Source organism: Muscardinus avellanarius, assembly GCF_963383645.1.
Source record: "Muscardinus avellanarius genome assembly, chromosome: 22".
Classification (NCBI taxonomy): domain Eukaryota; kingdom Metazoa; phylum Chordata; class Mammalia; order Rodentia; family Gliridae; genus Muscardinus; species Muscardinus avellanarius.
The window spans coordinates 5,958,504-5,980,267 of record NC_137808.1 but is presented as its reverse complement, the minus strand read 5'-3'; the positions used below and the strand labels follow the sequence as shown (position 1 = coordinate 5,980,267).

General features: G+C 49.4%; 1 protein-coding gene across 1 annotated transcript in view; it reads left to right on the top strand.

Annotated features, from left to right (window-relative positions):
• Positions 1-21,764, top strand: part of SYN2 (synapsin II) — a gene marked incomplete at both ends in the record, with an annotated part of 112,163 nt that overhangs the window by 88,855 nt on the left and 1,544 nt on the right. The window contains 5 exons of the mRNA XM_080718030.1: positions 418-492; positions 957-1,059; positions 2,510-2,659; positions 15,760-15,820; positions 19,952-20,201. Coding sequence (XP_080574156.1) covers positions 418-492; positions 957-1,059; positions 2,510-2,659; positions 15,760-15,820; positions 19,952-20,201 — 639 coding nt within the window. The remainder of the gene's footprint in view (positions 1-417; positions 493-956; positions 1,060-2,509; positions 2,660-15,759; positions 15,821-19,951; positions 20,202-21,764) is intronic.

Sequence of the window (21,764 nt, the reverse complement as noted above, 5' to 3'; positions counted from 1 at the left end):
GCAAACGGCAGTACTGATACAAAGAATGTCCGTCCTTACTCAGAGTTTCTGCGACCCTATAATGCATCATGGCTCGTTGCTGGGGGCATGAATAAAAGTGCTTCTCTGTCCCTGCCTTAAGGAATCTGTTATAGGGACATACATGTAAACCCCTGTAGGGAAGACAGAGTTGTTTTTATTATGACGTTTGCCATTAAGTTTCTACTCAGAGCCAGAGCCTCCTGACTAGAGAGAGGAGGGCATCACAGCTGGGGGGTTGGCAGAGGCATCCAGGCTCGAGACTCAGCAGACAGACCCCAGGCTCTTAGTGGAAAAGCAAGTGGGGAACAGCAGTGGGCCGAAATTCTGGAAGGTTCTTGCCCTCCTCTTGCCCGTGCAACTCATGGCCTGTCTTATTCTGCTGGGCCCCCGTTGCAGGAGAACATCGATCTCGGGGAACTGGAAGACGAACACTGGTTCTGCAATGCTGGAACAAATTGCCATGTCAGACAGGTGAGCGAGGAGCCCAGGCCCCAGTGAGAGGGAGGCTACCCCAGGTGAAGAAGTGTGGGAAGGGAGGGAGCCCACCCAAGGAGCCTCTGAGCAGACAGGGCCGATGAAACACAAAGGCCCCAGCACCCAGTTAACAAGACCAGGTAGGACGGGGTCATGTTGTATTAGGGGATAATGACTGCACACCATAGACACTTCAGAGAAGGGGCAGTAGTTAGCGTGGGCTGGAAGAGCCAAGGCGGATCTCCCAGAGGAGGCGAGACCTGCTGGGCTTGGAAAGATGGCAGGGTTAGGGGATTAGACAGGGCTAGCACAGTAAATAAAGGACCAAGTCTTCTGAGGGTAGAGGGGAGGCAGAATGGGGCAGGGACGGGAGAGGTGGAGGCAGGTAGGAGCGTCTGACCAGCCCGCAGGCTTGACATGAATAACGTCCCAGCCCCAGGACACTTTCTCATGCCTTCCAGGTACAAGCTGTGGGTGGACACCTGCTCTGAGATGTTTGGCGGGCTAGACATCTGTGCTGTCAAAGCTGTACATGGCAAAGACGGGAAAGACTACATTTTTGAGGTAAGTGTGGCGGAGACGTAGCTCAGTACGAAGCAGCACCTGGGGCTGGAGGCCGAACTCTTGACGCCAACACTGTGTGGACAGCCCAGAGTGCACTCAGTGTAGAGTCTCCAGAGTTACTGGAAGGTTCCTGATGGTAGATCCGCATGGCAGAAGACCAGTGGGAAGCTAGTATTGCTGGGCTGGTCCATGGGTAACAGAGGCCAGGATTCCAGGGGTCCTAGCCTCACTATTTCTGTGAGAAGACTGTAGCAATTTTATGATTCTTAGTCTGAGGAACTGCCTTTGGCCCAACCTTCCCATTTTATAGGCAAGAAAACAGAGGCCTCAAGTCATGAACAGATACTCAAGGCCACAGGTTAATTGGTGTCTCAGCCCTGGGGACCTGCATGCACAAGATTCTTCTTACCATTCGTCTCAGCCTTGAATACACTTTACTGATCCTGGTCCTCTCACTCAGCTCTGTCCAATCCCTTTTCCTATATTGAAGTAAAAGCCCATGACAGTGTGAATTCTTCACACATATTGCTGCCCAGTCTTCTGGAGAACAGGAAGAGCTATTCCAGATGACTAGGGTTAGGAGCCCAGTGTGAGTTTCAGATTCAGAATCTATACCATGGCCTGCTGACCCTTCTGGTGGCCACACTGCCCCTTTTGAATGGGCCACAGTTTTCTCCTCCATAAATGAGAGAGTTGGACTATAGAGTCTATGATTTCACTAAGGCAGCCGTCTCTGAAGAGGAGGAAATGCTCATGTGGGCGTTGTGATACAGGAAGAGTCAGGATTGGTGGCACATAGGAAAGGCATCCCCGAGTCGAGAGCAAAGGCAGGCGTCTGGTCATTTAGTGGGCAGAGCACATTTAGAGACATGTATGCGCGGAATTCACAGGGATGAAAACTTCCTGTTCTTCACCAGAGACTTAGGGGAGTGCTCTTCATGACTTCTACTCCTGTCTACAAACTTTGAGCCCTGGGCGGTCCCCTCTCCTTCTCTTTCTCCTCCCATTACCTTCAGCCAGCAATCTCTATCTCACTGAGCCCTGGCCAGGGCGAAGGGAAAGGGAAATAGCTCAAGGCAGTGATTTGCAGGCGCAGGGGAGAAGGGTCCTGTTACCGCCAAGGAGCATGCTTCTGATTCCACCTTCATCCCTAACCCATCACTACTGGCTTAAATCCTACCTATTTCTTTTTTTTTTGGGGGGGGGCGGGAGGATACTGGGGTTGAACCTAGAGACGTTCTATCTCCAAGCTATACCTCCAGTCCAGTTTTTTAATTTCTTATTTGGAAACAGGACAGGGTCTCACTAGGTTTCTAAGAGGCTCGTTACATTGCTGGCTTTGAATCTGAGATCCTCCCGTCTCAGCCTAAATCCTACCTGTTCCGAAGGGTCATGCCAGGCCTTTCCTATTTCCAGCCCCTTTCCTTATCTGGGCCACATCTTCCTCCAGGTCATGGACTGTAGCATGCCATTGATCGGGGAGCACCAGGTGGAGGATAGACAGCTCATCACTGAACTAGTCGTCAGCAAGATGAACCAGCTGCTGTCCAGGACTCCGGTCCTGTCTCCTCAGAGACCCTTAACCACCCAGCAGCCGCAGGTAAGCAGCTGTGAAGAGACACAGCAGAGCCAAGAACCGCTGCGTTGCACCTCGGTGCCTGTAGCTTGGAGTAGAGGTCAGATAACCACAGCTCTGGGAAGGATCCAAGGAGTCTTTTCCCTTTCCTTCCCCTCTAGAGGCCTGATTATCTCCCTCCACCTCTCCTAGGGCACCCTCATTTGGCGGTCTGTAGTATCAGCTAGAGAACTGTGCAGGTGCAGAGTAACTGAATCTCTTCTTTCTGAACTGGAAGTCTCTAGGGAACCAGAGCTTGCTTCCCGTGGGACTCAGGATACTCCCACTTTTAAACTGGGAGGTGTCTGAGGAAAGGTTGGGTCTGGTCTCTCACTAGCTATTAATTTTAATTAATTAATTTAGCTATTAATTTTTAATTTTAATTTTTTTTTTTGGGTGGCACTGGGGATTGAACCCGGGGGCATTCAACCTCATAGTTATATTCCCCAGCCCTATTTTTATTTAGAAACAGGGTTTCACTACTGGCTGCGGCTGTCCTCAAACCTGTGATCCTCCTGTCTCAGCTTCCCAGGTACAGGGATTACAGGTGTGTACCACCATGGTTGGATTCTTCACTGCAGGGTCTGAGCTGGGCGTCGTGGCTCATGCTTGTAATCCCCATGCTTGGGAGGTGGAGGCAGGAGGATCACGCAGGTTCGAAGCCAGCCTCACTGGCTTAAGAGATCCTATTTCTAAATAAAATATAAAATAGGTCTGGGAGTGTAGCCCAGAGGTAGAAGGGCTTCCATCCTCAGTACCACCAAAAAAAAAAAAAAAAAAAAAGAAAGAAAGAAAGAAAGAAAGAAAGAAAGGTAGGGTCTGAGAAAGATGCTGGTCTGGAAGAAAGGGAAGAATCATATCCCTTATTCTGGAAGAGAGTGACAAGGAAGAACTCAAATTAGAAATCTCCTTTTCTTCCTGAGGAAGAGGAGGTGGCCTTTACATAACTCAGGGCCAATCGCAGCACAGCGATAGGGTCCCAGTTCTATTGGGAAATCCATCGTGAAGTTTTTGTTGGACTTCAGGCCCTGCAGCTCTTAAATGGGCCAAAGAAAGGAAGAGATCCTGGACCTGTAGGTCTTTAATTCCATGAAGGAGATCTCATGTTTCAAAAATATCCGCAAGCTCTTCTCTCCACTGAACTTTTATATAATGAAGTGGTAAGACCTCAAGACAATGACTTAAAGAACTGAGTCCTATCTAGCTTTTTCCCTAAATCGCCGTCTAACTTTAAGGGAAGATATGAGCCTTTTGAAGCTCAAGTTTTCTCATTTGCAAATGAGAATTCTCTCAAAAATGGTCTCTTCCAAATCCAACTTCAAACACAGGGAGAAGAACACAATAGCCATTCAAAAGGAGATCTAGAGAGCTACCCAGGTTTGCATTCTAGGTCCTACATTTACTGGAGGTGTGACCTTGACCGAGGTCCTTATCTATGGCTCTGGAGCGCCAACCAAAGGACCTATCTTACAGGATTGTTATGAGAACCTAAAAGATGGCACTGGGAGAAGGTGAACTGTTGTCCTGATATAAGCGAGTGGAGTCTGAACTTGGATCCGTACAGCCTTAGACTGGAGGTCATCACGCCCTCTTCCGAAGAGGAGGAGTGCCTCACTAAGACTGCACTGCACTAGAAACCAAGTGGCTGGACTCTGGAAATCCTTTAGTAAGACAGAGGAAAGGGCCGACAGCCTTACACTGGATGGGAAGAAGAAAAAAGAAATCAACCCAATATAAGTAGTCTGGATTATTTAGAATGGAAGCAATTTACCCTAGACATTTGAAATAAATGTTGTTGATACTTACAATAATGAACTTGAATCATCAATGAAAGGCATGGCGGTGCATGCCCGTAACTGTGGTACTGAGGAGGCTGAGACAAGAGGGTCACAGCTTCCAGGCCTGCCTTGCTCAGCAATTTAGGGAGGCCTTCCACAACGCAGTGAGACTCTGTATATAACAAATATAAAATATAATAAATATAAAATAAAAAATAAAATAAAAAGTTAAACCGGGCTGGGGATGTAACCCAGAGGTAGAATGCCCTAAGGTTTAATCCCCAGTACCACATATACACAGAAAGGAATATTGCTATGTTAGTCAGTATTCCATATATTTCATATTCTGTTTGAGATAACTAAGAAACAAAATAAATATTTCTAAAAAAGAATGAATTAAAACAATGTGATAAGCCGTCTCGGTCTCAGTTTTCCCACCAGTCATATGAGACAATATCTAAATATCTAATTTTGCCGGGCGTGGTGGTGCACGCTTGTAATCCCCGTGCTTGGGAGGCGGAGACAGGAGGATCACTCTGGTTCAGAGCCAGCCTCACTGGCTTAAGAGACCCTGTTTCAAAAAAAAAAAAAAATATATATATATATATATATATATATATATATATATATATATATACACACGCCTTAACTTCCACTTGGCTGCTTTACTGGCATATATGTATATATATTAGGTCTGGGAGTGTAGCCCGGAGGTAAAAGGGTTTCCAGGAATCCCAGTACCACACACACACAAAATCTAATTTTGTGCTCTAAAAATTTCTTTGAGGGGCTGGGGCAGAGGCCAGTGGTACAGCACCGGCCTCTCATGCACAAGGCCCTGGATTCCATCCCCAGCAGTGCAAAACAGACATCACCACCACCACAACAACAAATAAGTAAAAATGTATTTGAGTAAAATACTTCTATTTTCACCAGAGCTGGACAAGCGAGAACCTTTGAGCTAATAGATGTCAACTCTGACTCTTTTGCCGAGTAGAGAGAGGCCTTGTCCAGTGAGTGGGATGTTATCGTTACCTATTGTGTTGTGTACCATCTTTATTAGCTGACTCACATTTTATCTGACATCTGAGCAAGTATAAGAATCTGTTTCTAGTCTGGAGCTTTAACTCAGAAGTAGAGTTCATTCTTAGCGTGCTCAGGGATCTGGGTTCAATCCCCAGCACAACTAACTAACTAACTTACTAAATTTTTTTTTTTTTTTTTTTTTTTTTTTTTTTTTTTTTGGTGGTACTAGGGGTGGAACCCGGGACATTCGACCTCCGAGCTACCCTATTTTATTCTTTTATTTTGAAACAGGGTCTCACTAAGTTAAGGAGGAGGGCCTTACTAAGTAGCTGAGGCTGGCCACAAACCTGTGATCCTCCTACCTCAGCCTCCCAAGTACCAGGATTACAAGCATATACCACCATGCCTGGCTTATAAATAAATATCATAGATTTGATGGTTAAAAAAATCAAGTCTGTGATTAGATGTGTGTGTGTGTGTGGGGGGTGGGGTACTAGAGATTGAACCCAGGGGTATTCTACCTCTGAACTACACTCTCAACCCTATTTTAGGCTGGTCTTGAACTTGCAATCCTTCTGTCTCAGCCTCCCACATACTGGGATTACAGGAATGCACCACCATGCCTGGCTATTTAAAATAATTTTAAGAGAAATATATAATATCTTGGAGCATGGTATGGTGGAGCATGCCTATGATCCCAGTACTTGGGAGGCCAAGACAGCAGGATCGCAGTTTTGAGGATGGCCTAGCAAGTAGTGAGGCTCTCATAAACCTAGTGAGACCCTGTTTCAAAATTAAAATTAAAATCAGGAGTATAGCTCAGAGGTAGACTGCTCCTGGGTTCATTCCTCAGTACCACACACACACAAAAAGGAAATACCTAATATCTCAAACTCTAGACAAGAAATCTAACAAGAAATCAGCTTCCCTAGATAGAAGGGCTCCTGCAGAATTCCCTTCTGGTGTAGCCAGTCTGACTTCAGATAAGCTTTTTCTGTGCTCAGCCTCACATTCAAAACCATGGCAGGGCATCGTAGAAAGCACACCAGAACGCTCAGGGCACATTCCCTACTCTGCCATCACGTTTGATTTCTGTGACCTGCCCTTGCTTATTTTTTAGTTTACCTTTTTAGCTTCCCCTTCTCAGTCTCCTTCGAAGGTGGACCCCTCTCCTTGTGGTAAACCTGACTGTCAGTGCCGAGAACTTGACCAGCATACCTGACCCAGGGACGTCGGCCAGCCTGCCTGCCTCGGCCTGCCCAGTGCTTTGAGCTCTGGATGCGCACGCCTTAACTCCCACTTGGCGGCTGCACTGGCCTATCTCACAGGCATCCTGCATACAGCCTGGCCACAGCGGAACTCTTGGGGTTTTTCCATTTAAATCTGTCCCTACCCCCTTGTCTCATTTTCTCCAAGCAGTTCATGCAGGCCTCGCCTGCCATTTTGCTCTTGCCCATCCTACCTCGTGCTCACTGTGCCCTGGCTGCACTGTTCAGGGCCTTTGCATCGGTTATGTCCTCTCTCTGAAATCCCGCCCCCCCCCGTTTTGTCTTTTACATGGCTGGCTCTTCCACCACTGTGTAACCGGCATCTCCTCAACCATGCATCTACTCACTTGCTACCGTCTTTCCCCTCTTTAATTTTTTTTTATGCATAGCATCTTCTTTTTTTTGTTTGTTTGTTTTTTGTTTTTTTTGGTGGTACTGGGGTTCCTGGAAGCCCTTCTACCTCCGGGCTACACTCCCAGACCTATTTTTACATTTTTTTATTTTGAAACAGGGTCTCCTAAACCAGCGCGCGGGGCTGGCTTCGAACCTGCGCGATCCTCCTGTCTCTGCCTCCCAAGCGCGGGGATTACAAGCGTGCGCCACCACGCCCGGCCATGCATAGCATCTTCTATCAGCTAAGATTATTCTTGTCTTTTTGTTTACCACTAGAATTTAAACCTCTCAGGAGAAAGAATTTGCTCACCATTTCCTCTCCAAGGCCTAGTAAAGTATTTAGCACTTGGTAGCCATTGAAGACAGGTGTATGTCTCTTAACGACTGGGCTACATTCTGAGAACTGTATTTTTAGGCAGTTTCACGATCATTGAGTGTACTTAGCACATTCCAGTAGGCACCATGGTCTCCCAGGACCACCACTGTATATGTGGTCAGTCACTGACTTAACATCCTCATGTGGCACGTGACTGTAGGTCAGAGGTGTTCTGTGAAGGGCGGTCGAGTAGTTTGCTTATGTGCAGTCGGTTGTCCGTGAGCAGGGAGGGTGAGGAAGGCCAGGAGAGGGGACAGCTTGCATCATTACCAGCCAGCCCTGCGCCGAGGACGGGAAGCAGCAGCGGACTGCTGTGCACCGTTCCAAAGGCTCGACGCCCTGGGCATGCCGTTGAAAGCAGGAGGTCAATGGCAGAGCCTGATTTGGCAGACGACAGCTGTCCTTGGGCCTGCGGGCCCACTGACCCCATACGTGTGGACGCTGAAGTGCTCGAAGGACAGAGTTCCCAGGGTGGTAGTGACACCTGGTGGCCAGCGAGGGCCAAAGCCTCGGGGCCCTGTAGGCATAGAGCCTCGTGCCCCTCTTCACTGCTCAGCCATCCCCACGGTGGCGTACTTGCTGAGCCTTGGGGCCTGTCACCCTGGTCTAAGATGAGCTTTTGCATGCAGGGCTGTGGGATATAGGCTGCTCTGCAGACTCCCAGCAGCCAGAGAGCGAGCTTCAGGTGAACAAAGCTCTCAGCTCATGCCAGCAGAGAGATGGCATCTTAGCCCCTTCCTTCACGTAGAGAATTGATTTTTATTTCTCTTGACATGGGTCCCACTCTTTTTCTTTCCTTGCAAAATCTTCCAAAGTCAAAAGGCTGAGTTGGTAGGGCAGGAACTTCAGATGCTATTAGGTGGCCTGGGGCCTGGGCTCTCTGAAGTGCCCTTCAGTTGTGCCACCCAGCTGGATTCCCATTTGGCTTGTGGTCAGACCCACAGAGAGTGAGTCTCAGACCCAGTCTTCCGGAAGGTTACTATTCATCTGGTGCCAACATGAGGAAGAACCTCTTCTTCCTCCCTGAGCTGACTGGGCCACACCTAGAAGGTTGTTTCTGGTCTGAGGGTTGCCTGCCACCAGGAGACACTAACTGGAAGGTACTTGGCGGAGAGAAACCAGAAGGTTGGGGATGTGGCAGATCTGTGGGTCTGCAGTCGTTTCAAAGAGCCCACGCCTTAGTCCCTTAGATGCTGACATGGGTTAGAAATGGTTCCAGGCCACTCTGCTGGAGGACAGGTTTTGACCCAGTGTAAGGAGCAAGCTTACTAACACCGAGAGAGGAAAAGGCTGCTCTGGGAGGTGGCGTGTAGCTGTGACTTGGTTGCTGATGTCCAGGCAAGGACAGGATGAGCTCTTTGTTGGGGACATTATGAAAGTGTGGGCTAGGACTTGAGCTTTGGGGACAGGTGCCTTTTATATTTATTTATTTATTTATTTATTTATTTATTTATTTATTTATGCATGCTGGGGATGAAACCCAGGGGCATTCTACCTCTGAGCTACACTCCCAGCCCTATTTTTTATTCTTTATTTTGAAACAGGGTCTCGCTGAGTTGCAAAGGGCCTCACTAAGTAGCTGAGGCTGGCCGCGAACCACGGTCCTCCTATCTCAGCCTCCCAGATGCTGGGATCACAAGCGTGCGCCACCACGCCCGGCTGACAGGTGCCTTTTGAAACCTCCTTCTGACCTCTGATGCTGTGATCCAGGCCGTGTGCAGTCCACAGGACCTGGGAGGGTGTGGTGAGAGTTCTGAATGGGAGGATGACGCCAGGTAACCTCTGGCCCCTGGTGACACATCCTGCCCACCTTTTTTTTTTTTTTTTTTTTTTTTATACTGGATCTCTTGTGTTAAGAGAGACTTGAAATATTTCCAGCAAGGCCTTTGCAACTACCAAGGGTCCAGAAGCTGTGGTCTCTTGAGTGTAAGGAGACCAGGCCTGAGAAGGGATCTCTCCACTTGGAGAAGAGGAACCTACGGGGCCGAGGGCTTAGGGAGAGGACTCGACTTTCCCTCAGATCCTAAACATGGGACTGGGCTTCACTTGGGCTTAGAAGAGGTAAATTTAGGATAAACAAAAGGCCTTCCTGCTTCCCACAGCAGGACTGGCTTTAGACTCCGCTCCCCAGTGAGCAGAAGCTGAGAGTATGAGGAGATTCGGGGTAAGTTCAGATAAAGCCACTAGTGACTAGATCCCTTAACAGACTATTCAGAGAAACTGACTATTTTGGGACTGGCTTGACTTTCAGGGACATCTTTAATCACTTGAAGCTGACATTCTGACCTGGGGTGACCTGACCCTCGGGGCCCCCGTAGGACTTGTGGGCTGCCCCCATGGGGCATTTCTGGTGTCCCGAGGTTATGGGAGGGCCCAATGCAGGAGCTGAGCTCTCCCCTGAGCAGTGACTCCCCTCAGAAGGAAAGAAGAGCAGCTCATTCTTCGGCACCTTTTATATAACCTTTTAGAGGAAGGAAGGTGGGCGCTGGTAACTGCAAGTGTAAGTCCGGAAAGGTCCCAAGGTGCTGAAAATACAGTCCCCTTTGCTCTGACTAAACCTACAACCTCCTGACCACATTCCTTCCTGCTGCTTCATGCTCCCAAGGGTCCTGGACCGGGGGAGCGGGGCCTCGGGGAGCTGATCAGAATAGTTCTGCGGCGTGTCCGGCAAGGAGCTCGGCCTGGCCACTTTCCTGGGGCCAGACCCTGGGACCCTTTCCCAATTTCCTGTCTCAGATATGCTGAGCAAGTACAGGCCTTCCTCCTCGGTGGGGGCAGCTGGTCCCAGGCCAACAGCTCTCAAGAGTTGAGTCACTCCGTGTCTTTCCTTCCTCAGCCATTCCTCCTGCTGGGGCCTCTGGCTCAGCTCGCCTGCCACAAGCCACCACGTGGCAAATGAAAGGTGCCTTGACAGCGACCCACAGACCCTCATCTGTGGGCCGGCTTTCTCTTCCAGGCCAGCGAGTTTCTTTTTGGTCACCTCAAGAGCTAATATTTACTCTTTCTTAACTGACTTCTCTGCATCTGCAGGGACCTTGCTGGAACTAAGTGGGTGCTATACAGAGGACAAGGTATGGCCCAGTCCATACCCACACAGATACAAAACTACCATGCACCACATGACAGGAAGCCACCCACTGAAACATGCAACTCTAAGTTATAGCTTTTCTTTCGGATGATAATATATTCATTGTTATAGTTCTGGGAATTGAACTCAGGGGCATTCTACCTCTGAGCTACATCCTCAACTCTGTTTTATTTTATTTATTTATTTATTTATTTATTTATTTATTTTTGTGGTACTGGGGATGGAACCCAGAGCCCTTCTACTTCCAGGCTACACTCCCAGACCCATTTTATATTTTATTTGGAAACAGGGTCTCACTAAGTTACTGAGAGCCTCACTAAGTAGCTGAGGTCCGCTTTGAACCTGTGCGATCCTCCTGTCTCAGCCTCCCAAGTACGGGGATTACAAGCATGTGCCATCATGCTCGACTCTTTATTTTTTATTTTGAAACAGCGTCTTGCTAAGTTGTTGAGGACCTCACTAAATTTCTGGGGCTGGCCTCAAACCTGTGATGATTCTTCCATCTCAGCCTCTTCCAAGTATTGGGATTACGGCATGAGCCCTCACACATTTTATTTTATTTTATTTTATTTTTTCAGAACTGGGGATTGAACCCAGGGGCATTTTGCCTCTGAACTACACCCCCAGCCCTATTTTTTATTCTTTGAAACGAGTCTCACTAAGTTGCGGAGGGTCTCACGAAGTAGCTGAGACTGACCACAGACCTGTGATCCTCCTACTTCAGCCTTCTGAGTATTGGGATTTAGAAGCATGCACCATCATGCCCGGCTCGTATCTGAATTTATTAATAAATAATAATAGTGATGCCAACTTCCATCATTATTGGCCTAGCACTTTACAGTTTGCAAAGCAATTTCATTATGCTAAGCCTCATAACCCTTTTGTGAGATGGATTGGGCTAGTGATTCTTTGTTTGCATATCAGCAGAGAGAAAGAATAGAAATGACTTGCCCAAAGTCACAGGGCCACCAAGGAAGACGGCTGCATCTTCTGGTCCCCACACCAAGGAGTGCTACTCAATACCATACACTTTGCCCTTTTGGTGTTCCCCCTGGAACACAGAAGAGGGCGAGAGTGGAAAGAGCCGGGCATTTGTGGTCCCGGCTAAGGAAAACCCTTGCTCCCCTTCTCTGATGGCTGAATATGGACCTACCAACCTGGGGCGTGGCTAAGCTTCACCAGCTCTGTTCTGTGCCCCGGCTTCTCCCATCACTAAAACCCAGGCATGCTGCACAGAGGGTCTGGGATCCCTGGAGAGCCGAAGCGCACTCTTCCTGCATGGGCTCCTCAAGGCCTGTGCCTGCAGGATTTCTCTGCTGAGCCCACAGCTCTGTCGTGCCAGGAAGCCCACTACCGCCCTAGCCAGCCCTTGGCATGATTCAGATTTACACCGGGCTGCGTTCCTCCATGCGCCGTGAGCCCTAGGTGCCCCAACAATTACCTCTTTTAATCCTTACCAACTGCCTGTTTGGGAGACACATTCAGAGATGAAGTAGCTTGCCCCAGGTCACATGAGGAAAGATGTCGTTTCCAGACTTCCCACCTTCTCACCTGCTCCACAGATCTGTTTTATTCTGCCGGTGTGCCCCTTAAAGGAGGTCCCAGCAGCGGTCGCAAGGCCTTAACAAAACGTGAGGCCTTTGTCTCCTTTTATTAAGACCCTAAGAGGGGACCTCTAGCCAGAGCACACTTTTGACAGCAGCATCACAAACTGACACTCTGAGCGTGCAGCCATTCTGTAAATCCGGGGTTTTGTTTTGTTTTGTTTTGTTTTCTTAAGCAGCTATAAGGCCACCCCCCGCCCCACCTTGTTTATTTTATGTGCGGTTGGTCATCATCACTTGGACTTCACATTCTTACCTGTTTGAGTCAATCCGGCTTCCTGAGACCAACTCTGCTGACCACGAGTTCCTGCCTCTGGTTGGCTACATGCCAGACTTCGGCAGTGACGCCGGAGTGGCCAGACTTCTGTGGAATTCAGCATCCCAGGAGGTTGTTGGTGACTGGAGACAGATCCCATGGTAGCCAAACCCCACAGGGAATGCGCCCTCAGCCCCTAGCAGACAGCAGGCTCGTGGGCGGAGTCGGAGTGTCTCAGCCTGGCAAGGGACTGTCCTTGGGGACTCTCCTCCCAGCCTCCCACAGCCCCTGAGAAGTCTTCAGTCCACAACCTCGGTGGAGCCAGGGACAGGAGAAACTCCCGAGGCGCCATCAAGGGCGGCCAAGGCACATTCCCAGGATCCAGCCCAAAGGACAGCCTCTGGGAGCTTTGCCCCAAAGCTTTGGAAAGGGCACTTTTGGGCCCAGTTCATCCCTGAGTGTCTCACGTGGCTATTTCCATGGCTGAGGAGAGCCAGAGTCAGCCTGCATGGTAGCACCGTCACCCCTGTGAGTTCATTCTGTGAGTGGCCCAAGTTCTCCCATTAAAGATTAACCTATGGGATTGTAAAAGTTTCTTTCTGGAATCATAGGTTATCAGGGTTATAAGGAACCTTAGTGTTCATTTAATCCATCTCATTAAATGGAGGGAATTTTCTCTATAATACTCTACCTTCTGTATGAAAGCGTCCACCTCCCAAGACAGCCTACCCCATTTTTACTCTAGAAAGTTCTTCCTGTGAGTGAAAGTCTGCCCTTCTGGAGCTTTGGTCTCCTGGCCCTGGTTCCTCTCTCTTACTTCATCATCTTCTGTACCTCTCTCTCTTTCTCTTTTTCTCTCTCCCTCTCTCTCAGGACACCAGTTCTTAGAGCACATGTAAGTCCTCTTGACCGTGTCTGCCGTGATTCATTGACAGTCATCAGTGGATCCTGGAGTGAGGCTCTGGGGCAGGGACCGAGGCTGGCAAGAGCCAGTGTAGCTTGTGGAGACAAGCTCTGTGCCTCGTGCTGTCCCACGCTTGAGTATCCATCTCAGGCAGTGAGAGGCCTGGGCATGGACGCCAATGGCCTAAACTAGAGAATAAACAGTAAGATCAGGACTGGGTGGGGCAGTGTGTTCAGAGAATCAAGAAGAATAAAGGCCATTGCAGCCATGCTGATACAATTAGTGATGCTGATAAAATGGGACCTACCTCACCAAGCCTTTGCAGGGTGTGGGGGGAGATGCTACGTAAAAGTGCCTCATGGCAGCAGGCACACGGGCGGCGCTCAGTGAGCGTTAGGTCTGCGTTACGTACACACGCAATGTGGCACAACTGGGGAGAGCGTTAGGAGGATAATAGGCAGGAGAAGAGCTGAAAGACTTAGGAGTCTGCTCTAGTCTAAGCAAGACTTGATACAGGCCGGATCAAGGCTGGCAGACAGAAGATGGTGACTCCTAGGTGCCAAGAGGGAATAGCCGAGGAGTTCAGTGGCTGACTGGACAGAGTGGTGTCCAGCTGGCTCACTGAATGTGGGTTTTGCAGCATCAGGGATCAGACCACATCCCAGCAATCCCAAGTGCTTGGAAGGGTGCTGGCGCACCCTTGCCATCCCAGTACATGGGAGGCAGAGACAGGAGGATCACAGATTCATGGCCAGCCTCAGCAACTTAGCGAGGCCCTCAGCAACTTAGTGAGACCCAGTTTCAAGTAGACAAAATAGAGCTGTGGGTGTAGTTCAGAGATAAAATGCTCCTGGGTTCAATCTCCAGTACCACCCCCCGTCCCAAAAAAAAAAAAAAAGGAAAGGAAGCATTGTGTTCTCTGTGATTATGAGTGGTTGGGGGTCACAGGTAGAATGGGCATTCTCTGATGTGGTGGCACTAAAGACATTTCAAAAGGCCCCTGCCTGTTATTACTCCAAATCCTCCTCTTAGAAAAGAGTTTGAGAAGCCAGGCGTGGTGGTGCACACTTGTAATCCTAGCATTTGGGAGGCTGAGACAGGAGGATCACAGGTTCACAGCCAGCCTGCGCTTCTTAGTGAGGCCGTCTGCAACTTAGTGAGACTCTGTTTCAAAATAAAGAATAAAATGTAGGGCTGGGGGTGTGGTTTGGAGGAAGAATGCCCCTGAGTTCAATCCTCAGTACCACCAAAAAAAAAAAAAAAAAAAAAAAAAAAGAGTTTGAGATAATGCTGTTATCAAAAGACTGCTATTGGGAAAGGTACACTCCTACTCTCTTTTCAGTGAGGGCAAAAACAGGCCATAATAGGCAGGTGCTGAGATAGATGGCCAGAGCTAAGGCTCAGGGAAGGAGAACGGGGAACAGGAGAAGAAACAGCGTTAATGTGGGAATAGAGTTGGGTGCACGTCCAGAGGGAAAAGGAACACCAGAGAACTAGAACAGGAAGCGTGAGGAAGCCCTTGTGTATGTCTGTGGTCTTGGGCATTGAACCCAGGGCTGTTCTACCTCTGAGCTAGACCCCCCAGCCCCTTTTTATTTTATATTTCGAAACAGGGTCTCACTAGGTTGCTCAGGTTGGCCTTGAACTTGCGATCCTCCTGTCTCAGGCCCCCAAGGTACTGGGATACCAGGTGTACACCATCATGCCCAAGCTGGTGTTTCCATTGTACTGAAATCAAGCTCCTTTGATACGATTGTGAGACGGACTAAGGCACAAGTGTCTTTGATCCCTATAGATTATAGGGAAGAGGCTTAAGAGTGGAGCCTTCTTGTTGGGCAGAATGTAGTTGTGCTGTTTGAGTAGGAAGGGCAGTTTGTCCTTGAGCACTTCGCAAACGTTCTTGCCCTGTTCCTTCCTTCTGGAATTCCAAAAGGGTTCTGGGAAGCACAGGACTGTCCCTTCCTACAAGTCCTAGCTCAGTCTCGGCTAGGCTAGTCACCTGTTCCAGCCACCGCCCTCGGGCCCCCACCCCTGGAGCCACCCCAGCCCAACCCAGGGTCTGGGTTGGGTACGGAGCCTCTCTTTTTCTTGGGGAAGCTAGACTTGTAAGTGCAAGCCGGAGCCAGACCTCAGAGAGGCACCAGAGAAAGAACCGGGTGGTGTTAGGAGACTCCCAGAGCGAGCGGATTGAAGAGAGCACACTCGGAAAGGACCAGCCCCCTCGGCCCACAGCCTGCCCCGGCAGCGGTGCAGCGGCCGAGGGTCCCTTTGAACACACCACCATCCCGCATGCTCCCACGGATTCCCCCGCAGCCTTGCTGCGGAGCCCGGGGTTTCTCTTTGGAATTGGCTTGGAGTTTTGTTTTTATCTATTTGCCTTTTTTTCTTCCAGAGTGGAACGCTTAAGGATCCGGACCCCAGCAAGAACCCACCTCAGCGGCCACCCCCCCAAGGTTGTTTACAGTATATTCTCGACTGTAATGGCATCGCGGTAGGGCCTAAGCAAGCCCAAGCTTCTTAAAGCGATGGGCAGTTAATTTCTCAAAGCAGAAAATTTAAGCCAAAAACAAACACAAACAAACAAAAAATAAAGAAAGGAAAGAAAAGCAGGGAGGGAGACGACAGACCCTCTCGCCGGTGCCGTCGCCGCTGCTGACTGGACTGTGTTTCTCCTATGCAGTGTCAGCTCTTCTGTCTGGTTGTTTACCTGTTCCTGTATGTGCTTGTGATGCTCACTTCGGTTTCTCTGTATAACTTGTGATTCCAGGGCTGTTTGTCAACAGTGTACAAAAGAATGGTGCCTCTCCCAAGTCCAGCGTGACTCGATCTTCCGGGTGGCTTGATAGTAGCTTTTCAAGTATTACATGATGCCGGAGATGGGCAGGGGAGACACACAGAAAACGCGAGAGTAAAACCCAATTCCTCTTCTCCTCCTCCTGGCTCCCACTAACTTCCCCACCCCTAATCTCCAGGAGTATGCTTAGGAGCTTCAGTGAAATGTGCTTTTGCTTCCTTTCTGCATGACTAGGGTAAATAGAATTTTAAGAGATTTTCCAGGTCTGATTTTCATAGCTTCAGCCATTGAATTCGAAGGCATTTGCTTTTTTCTCCATTTGCTAAAATTTGGTGCAGTTTGAGTTTATGTGAATTAGGCTGATCTACGCTTGTGTTTTTAGTGATGAAATATAAAACAACAAAAAAAAAAAAAAGAAAAAATCAAGCTACTTCCAGGAATGTGTTCTGTAGCTTACATCCTAGTGTACACTTTGATGAAACAAAAAACAAAAACAAAACAAAAAAAAAATGAGGCCGCCAATGTGCAATATCCAGGTAAACTTGTATTTTCCGTGTGTTCATCTCAGTCCCCTGAAGTTGTTTCTTTCTTGCTGCTGTTCCTGAAACTGGCCATATGTGCGTTTTGTGGTCCCGGGGCTGCTGTGGATTTCCCAAAGCTTGACCTGTGTACAGAGATGATTCTTTAGCAATGTTGGACAGAGGATGGAAGGGAGCTCCCGAAGGTCTGGAAGGGACTTGACAGTTTCCGAGGCATCATAACACGAGACCAAATCATAAAGGACCCCACGTGACCCGAGTGGGAACTCCGCCTCCAGAAATCTGAGGTCCACGCCAGTTTTAGCTCTCAGATGCTGCTAATTGTCCTCCAGGGGCCCGAGAACGAGGACAGGTCTCAGGTGTCGCTTTGTGTGCGTGTGTTTAGAGAGAGGCTCACTGCTTGAAGACCCCTCACCTGAGCAGACGATGTGCTATCAATTAAAGCAGGGCTCAGAGTCAGTGCCTCCTCTTGTGACCCCCGGTGGGGCTGGGAACGGGTACCGAGTGGCCTTCTCTGGCACCGTGACCCGTGGGAGTTCATGCCAGCAGTGTGCCTTGGAGAAGAGATGCTTCTGGCTCTACTTTTACATTCCTTCCCACCTCTGTATTGCGATGGTCCCATTCGCGACTCCCAGGTCTGAGGCGTGAGTAGCCTTGGTAATATATAGCATAAGCTATATGGCAAGGGGCAGGTGCCCTGGTTTCTCCTATGGTTGCTGGCAAATTCTGAGGCCCTAGAGAGATGTACAGAGTGCAAATGTTCTCATCTGTAATCCCTGCCTTAGATAATGATGGTAGTCCGTCTGTTGTAAATATATGTACATAGTATGCATATATGTGCACTTCCAGGGGGGTTGCTTAAGAATCAGGCCCTTAAATACCTCCCAATCCGATGGAATGATGGAACGGGACATTTCCCCCAATGGAGGAACGCATTTTCCTTTTCTTGTTGTTGTTGTTGTTGTTGTTGTTTAAAGTTTGTCCAAGTGATGAGCCGATGATGTTGTGGCTTCTCTGCATGTTACCAGTGGTACATCCAGGTGCTTTACACGTGACATTTGTGAGCCACGAATACAGAGTACAACGTCGCCATTTTAATTCAGTCAGGCTTGCAAGGTGGTGTCAGCCAAGGCCTCTCAGGTCAGGGGAGAAGCTGATGAGGGCCCCCCACTGCCAAATGCAAGCAGACAGCATCACCGGACTGTCCCGTGCCCTCAGGCAGCATGCTAAGGGGCAACTCTGTGGCCTGGGGGACATCCGTGTCACAGGATAGGTTTGCTGTTCAGGCGTTTTGTACACATTTCCTTTCTGATGTCGTCCCCCCTTTTTTTGTACTGATCCAACTGGGAGACCTTCAGCCAATGTTGGACGTGTGATTGGAGTACCTCTCTTTTGTGACTCTTGTACAGCTTAATGTGCAATAAAGGAAAAGTTCTATCTGTTTTCAGTGTTAAGTCGTAAAGTTTCTGGCTGTGCAAATAACTCTGTGCACGTCTTGGGAAAGCACTCAGGTTTCTGGTGCAAGAGGCTGAGATCAACCTGAATTACTCTACAGGAAAATGTTAATACGAACGATGGGGAACTTGGGAAGAAGCTGGCTAACCTGAAATAATCTTCTAACCTATCGCCCTCACTAGTTGTTTGATTTGAACTTGGAACTTCTTACACATGCAGAATTCCGCGTATTTATGTATTTATTTATGCGTAACTAACCCTGGTATTCATTGGCTGTTGGCGATAAGAGGGGAGCCCAGGCCCTGGAGTGGGGACATGGCCGACAATCAGGAGAGCGCGGTAGCACAGACACACAGTTCTGCCTCTCCAGAGGGTGCAAGCGTTCTGGTGTTCCTAGAAAACCGAGTCACAATACAACTTTGAGTTTCCGTCGCGTTTCTGTAAGCCACCCCTTCCGGCGGGTCTAGGGATGGTGGATTCAGGTATTGAGGCTAAGAAACGGAGAAACTGGATTCTCCAGGCCAGTTGCACCGATCAGAGTTTGCTCACCGGGGTCATCTTGACTTCTGAGTGTAGAGACTGTCCCCCTTTAGCAAAAATCTGAGCAAATGGGTGCCACACTTAACTGCCTATTGATGCCAGAGAAAGGAGGGCTTTCCCCTCCGCCCCCTTTCAAAGCCACCAGGTGGTTTTATGTCTCCTTCTTAGGAGGGCTCTGTGCCAGTGGCTTCTCACAATATCCCCGGGGGAGAAAGGTGGTTTGGCTGTCTGGAGGATTTCCCCACGCACCTGAGAAGTGCCTCATGCTGGAGGTCCTAAGGATGGAGCTGAGAGGCAGGAGCACCTGGGGAGGAAGGAAGGATTGAGCCTGGCGGTGGGATGGGACAGCGCTCCAGGTGGGGTGGGTGTGGCAGGCAGATACCTGCAGGCTCTGAGCAGGTGTCTCCCTGAACACAATGCAAGTCGGTGATCATTGGGGAGGATAACAAGGCAGATACTTTTGAAAGCACTCTCTCATCTCTTATCATCTTTGAAAAACACTACTTTCTTAAAAGATAACTAGGACTAGGATATATATATATATATATATATATATATATATATATATTATTTTTATTTTTTGCAGTACTGGGGATCAAACGCAGAGGCATTCTACCCCCAAGCTACACCCCCAGCCTGATTTTTTTATTCTTTATGTTTGAAAACAAAGCCTCACTAAGTAGCTGAGGCTGGCTGCGAACCTGCAATCCTCCTGTCTCAGCCTCCCCGGTACTGAGATGACAAATGTAGGCCACCAGGCCCAACTTTAATGGTTTTATGTTTGGAAAAATCAAGGCCCAGAGAAGGTCGGGGAATCACCGAGAGACTCTTCTCTTTGATTTTCTGATGTGCAGTCCAGGGCTCTTCCCACTGTCTTCCCTAGTGTGTGAGGCGGAGATTTTGAGAATCCTTAGTACAGCTGGGAGCAGGGTGGCTTGTACTTGAGGAACTACCAGGGAAGGGGTGGGGTTCTTCCGGAAAAGCAATCACCCTGTTCTGGGGCCTGATCGCCCCTGCTTTCCTCTCTGTCCTCCTGACTTCGGCTGTGACTCAGTAAGTTGCATGGCCTCAGAGGAAGAGCAGAAACCGATGATGTATGATGCAGGGACTCCCTTTGAAGCCCTTCTGAGCCTCATGTGGCTTCTTGCAATAGAGCATATCCTTTTAGTAATTAACCACACCCTTTGAGACATAGATTCTACTGAAGAAACCTTTGATATGGTTAAATTATGAAGTTTTTCTTGTACTGAACCTAGGGGGCCCTGGGCAATCCCAAGGAATGCAGCCCCCAGGCAAGGTGCTGCCTCCACGACGGCTCTCCCCTGGACCATCACTGCCACCTTCCTCCTCTTCCTCCTCCTCTTCCTCCTCCTCCTGGGCTCCTCAGCAGCCGGGCGGCCCCACCACCACCCACGGAGATGCACCCTCCAGCAGCAACTCCCTGGCAGAGGCCCAGCCATCCCCGGCCGCTCCGCCACAGAAGCCCCAGCCTCACCCACAGCTCAAGTAAGAGATACCTCCGCAGCTCCTCCCCTCCTCTCCCCCTCTTCCTGCCCCTCTTGAGGACCCTGGGCCCCAGAGCTGCTGGAAAGCTCCTTCAAGCAGGCCTCCTACACAGATTTGGGGGGTTGTTTGTGTTTGCTTTTTAGGCATGGGTTTGCTTTTGGTTTTGGTGAGGGGAATGTTTAGGATTGACGAGGGAGGGGAGGAAAGTGGGAAATGGAAGACTCAGGTCTAGCCAGAAGCTCAGACCCTACGGGCAGAGTCGCGGTCCCATCTCTAGTCTAGTATTAGCTTAGGGTTTGGGGTTTTTGTTGTTGTCTTCTAACCCCGTCTCCCACTCTTTTTTTTTTCATTTCTCTTCTCTGTGTGCATCTCTGTCCTAAAAATAAGACATGATTTCCTTCTTCTGACTCACAGCTCAGGGTGTGCAATCAGTAAAGCCGCCCAAAAGGAAGAGGAGAAAGTAGTTAACTCTAGTCCATCTCTGTCCAAAGGAGGTGTAGGCAGCAGAGGAGTTCCCAGAGACGCCTTAGGAAGGCCCCTTCTCTTGGGTTCCCTCATTCCTAGCGGTCAGCGCAGAAGTCCCCCATCCTGTTCTGCTGTACAGAAGAGCTCCCAAGGACCCCTGGGGAATGGCAGAGCTGTGCTTGGGAGGGGCCGCAGCTGGGTGTAGATGTGGGCAGTTCCTCCTGCCCCCCTGCTCTGGAACCAGACACGTCTATGGCTGATTTATGTGTCCCCAAACAGACTGTCACAGAGACAGCCCTAGCCCTAAGGGGATGGGAGTGAGCCACCTGGACTTCTCAGAGGGAGGGGAAGGCAAAAAGGGGACTGTAGATTTTTAGAGTTCAAATGAACCCCTTTGAGATCATCTCGTCAGCGAACAGGTTGAGAAAGCCTTGCTCAGAGACTCCATTAATTTTCTTTTTCCAAGCCACTCCTCTCGGGAGTGCAGAGCCAGTGTCTAGATGTCACTTTTTCTGGGCCTTCTGATCCTATGTGATAGGATGGGCATCGTCCACTCCTGTTCTCAGCTCCCATCTTGCCTGCCCGTCACCTCCCTCAACGTGGGCATTTTCTGCACGTTGAGTCTTAGATCTTCTCGTTGGCCAGCTGCAGCTGGAGTCTGCGGGCAGGTCTTTGGGTTGTCACAGCCTTTGATGACAGGCTGGAGGGTTGTCCCCTGTGTCAGGCAGAGGAGTCTTTCCTTCAAAAGGCCAGCACGCTGGGGCCCGTCCCAGCCCTACTAGAAGGCCGGGCATCTGTTCAGTTACCCGAGGTGGTCCCGTAGAAGCAACTTTCTTGGGCTGCATCCAGCACTTAGGAGAGGGAGAGGAGACCCAAGACACCAGGAAAACACTTCTGTATTCAGAAAGCAGCATGAAGAAACCGGGTGGCAGTCAAGGAGATAGCCAGGCACTGGAGAGGCCAGACCTGACAGCCTTTCCTAGAGTATGGGCCTGACCCCCCCTAGTTTCTTACCATCTGTTTTTTCTCAGGATCACTCACTATTCCCAGAAAGGAAAAATAAGTCCCTAAAATGTGGTGTGTGTGTGTGTGTGTGTG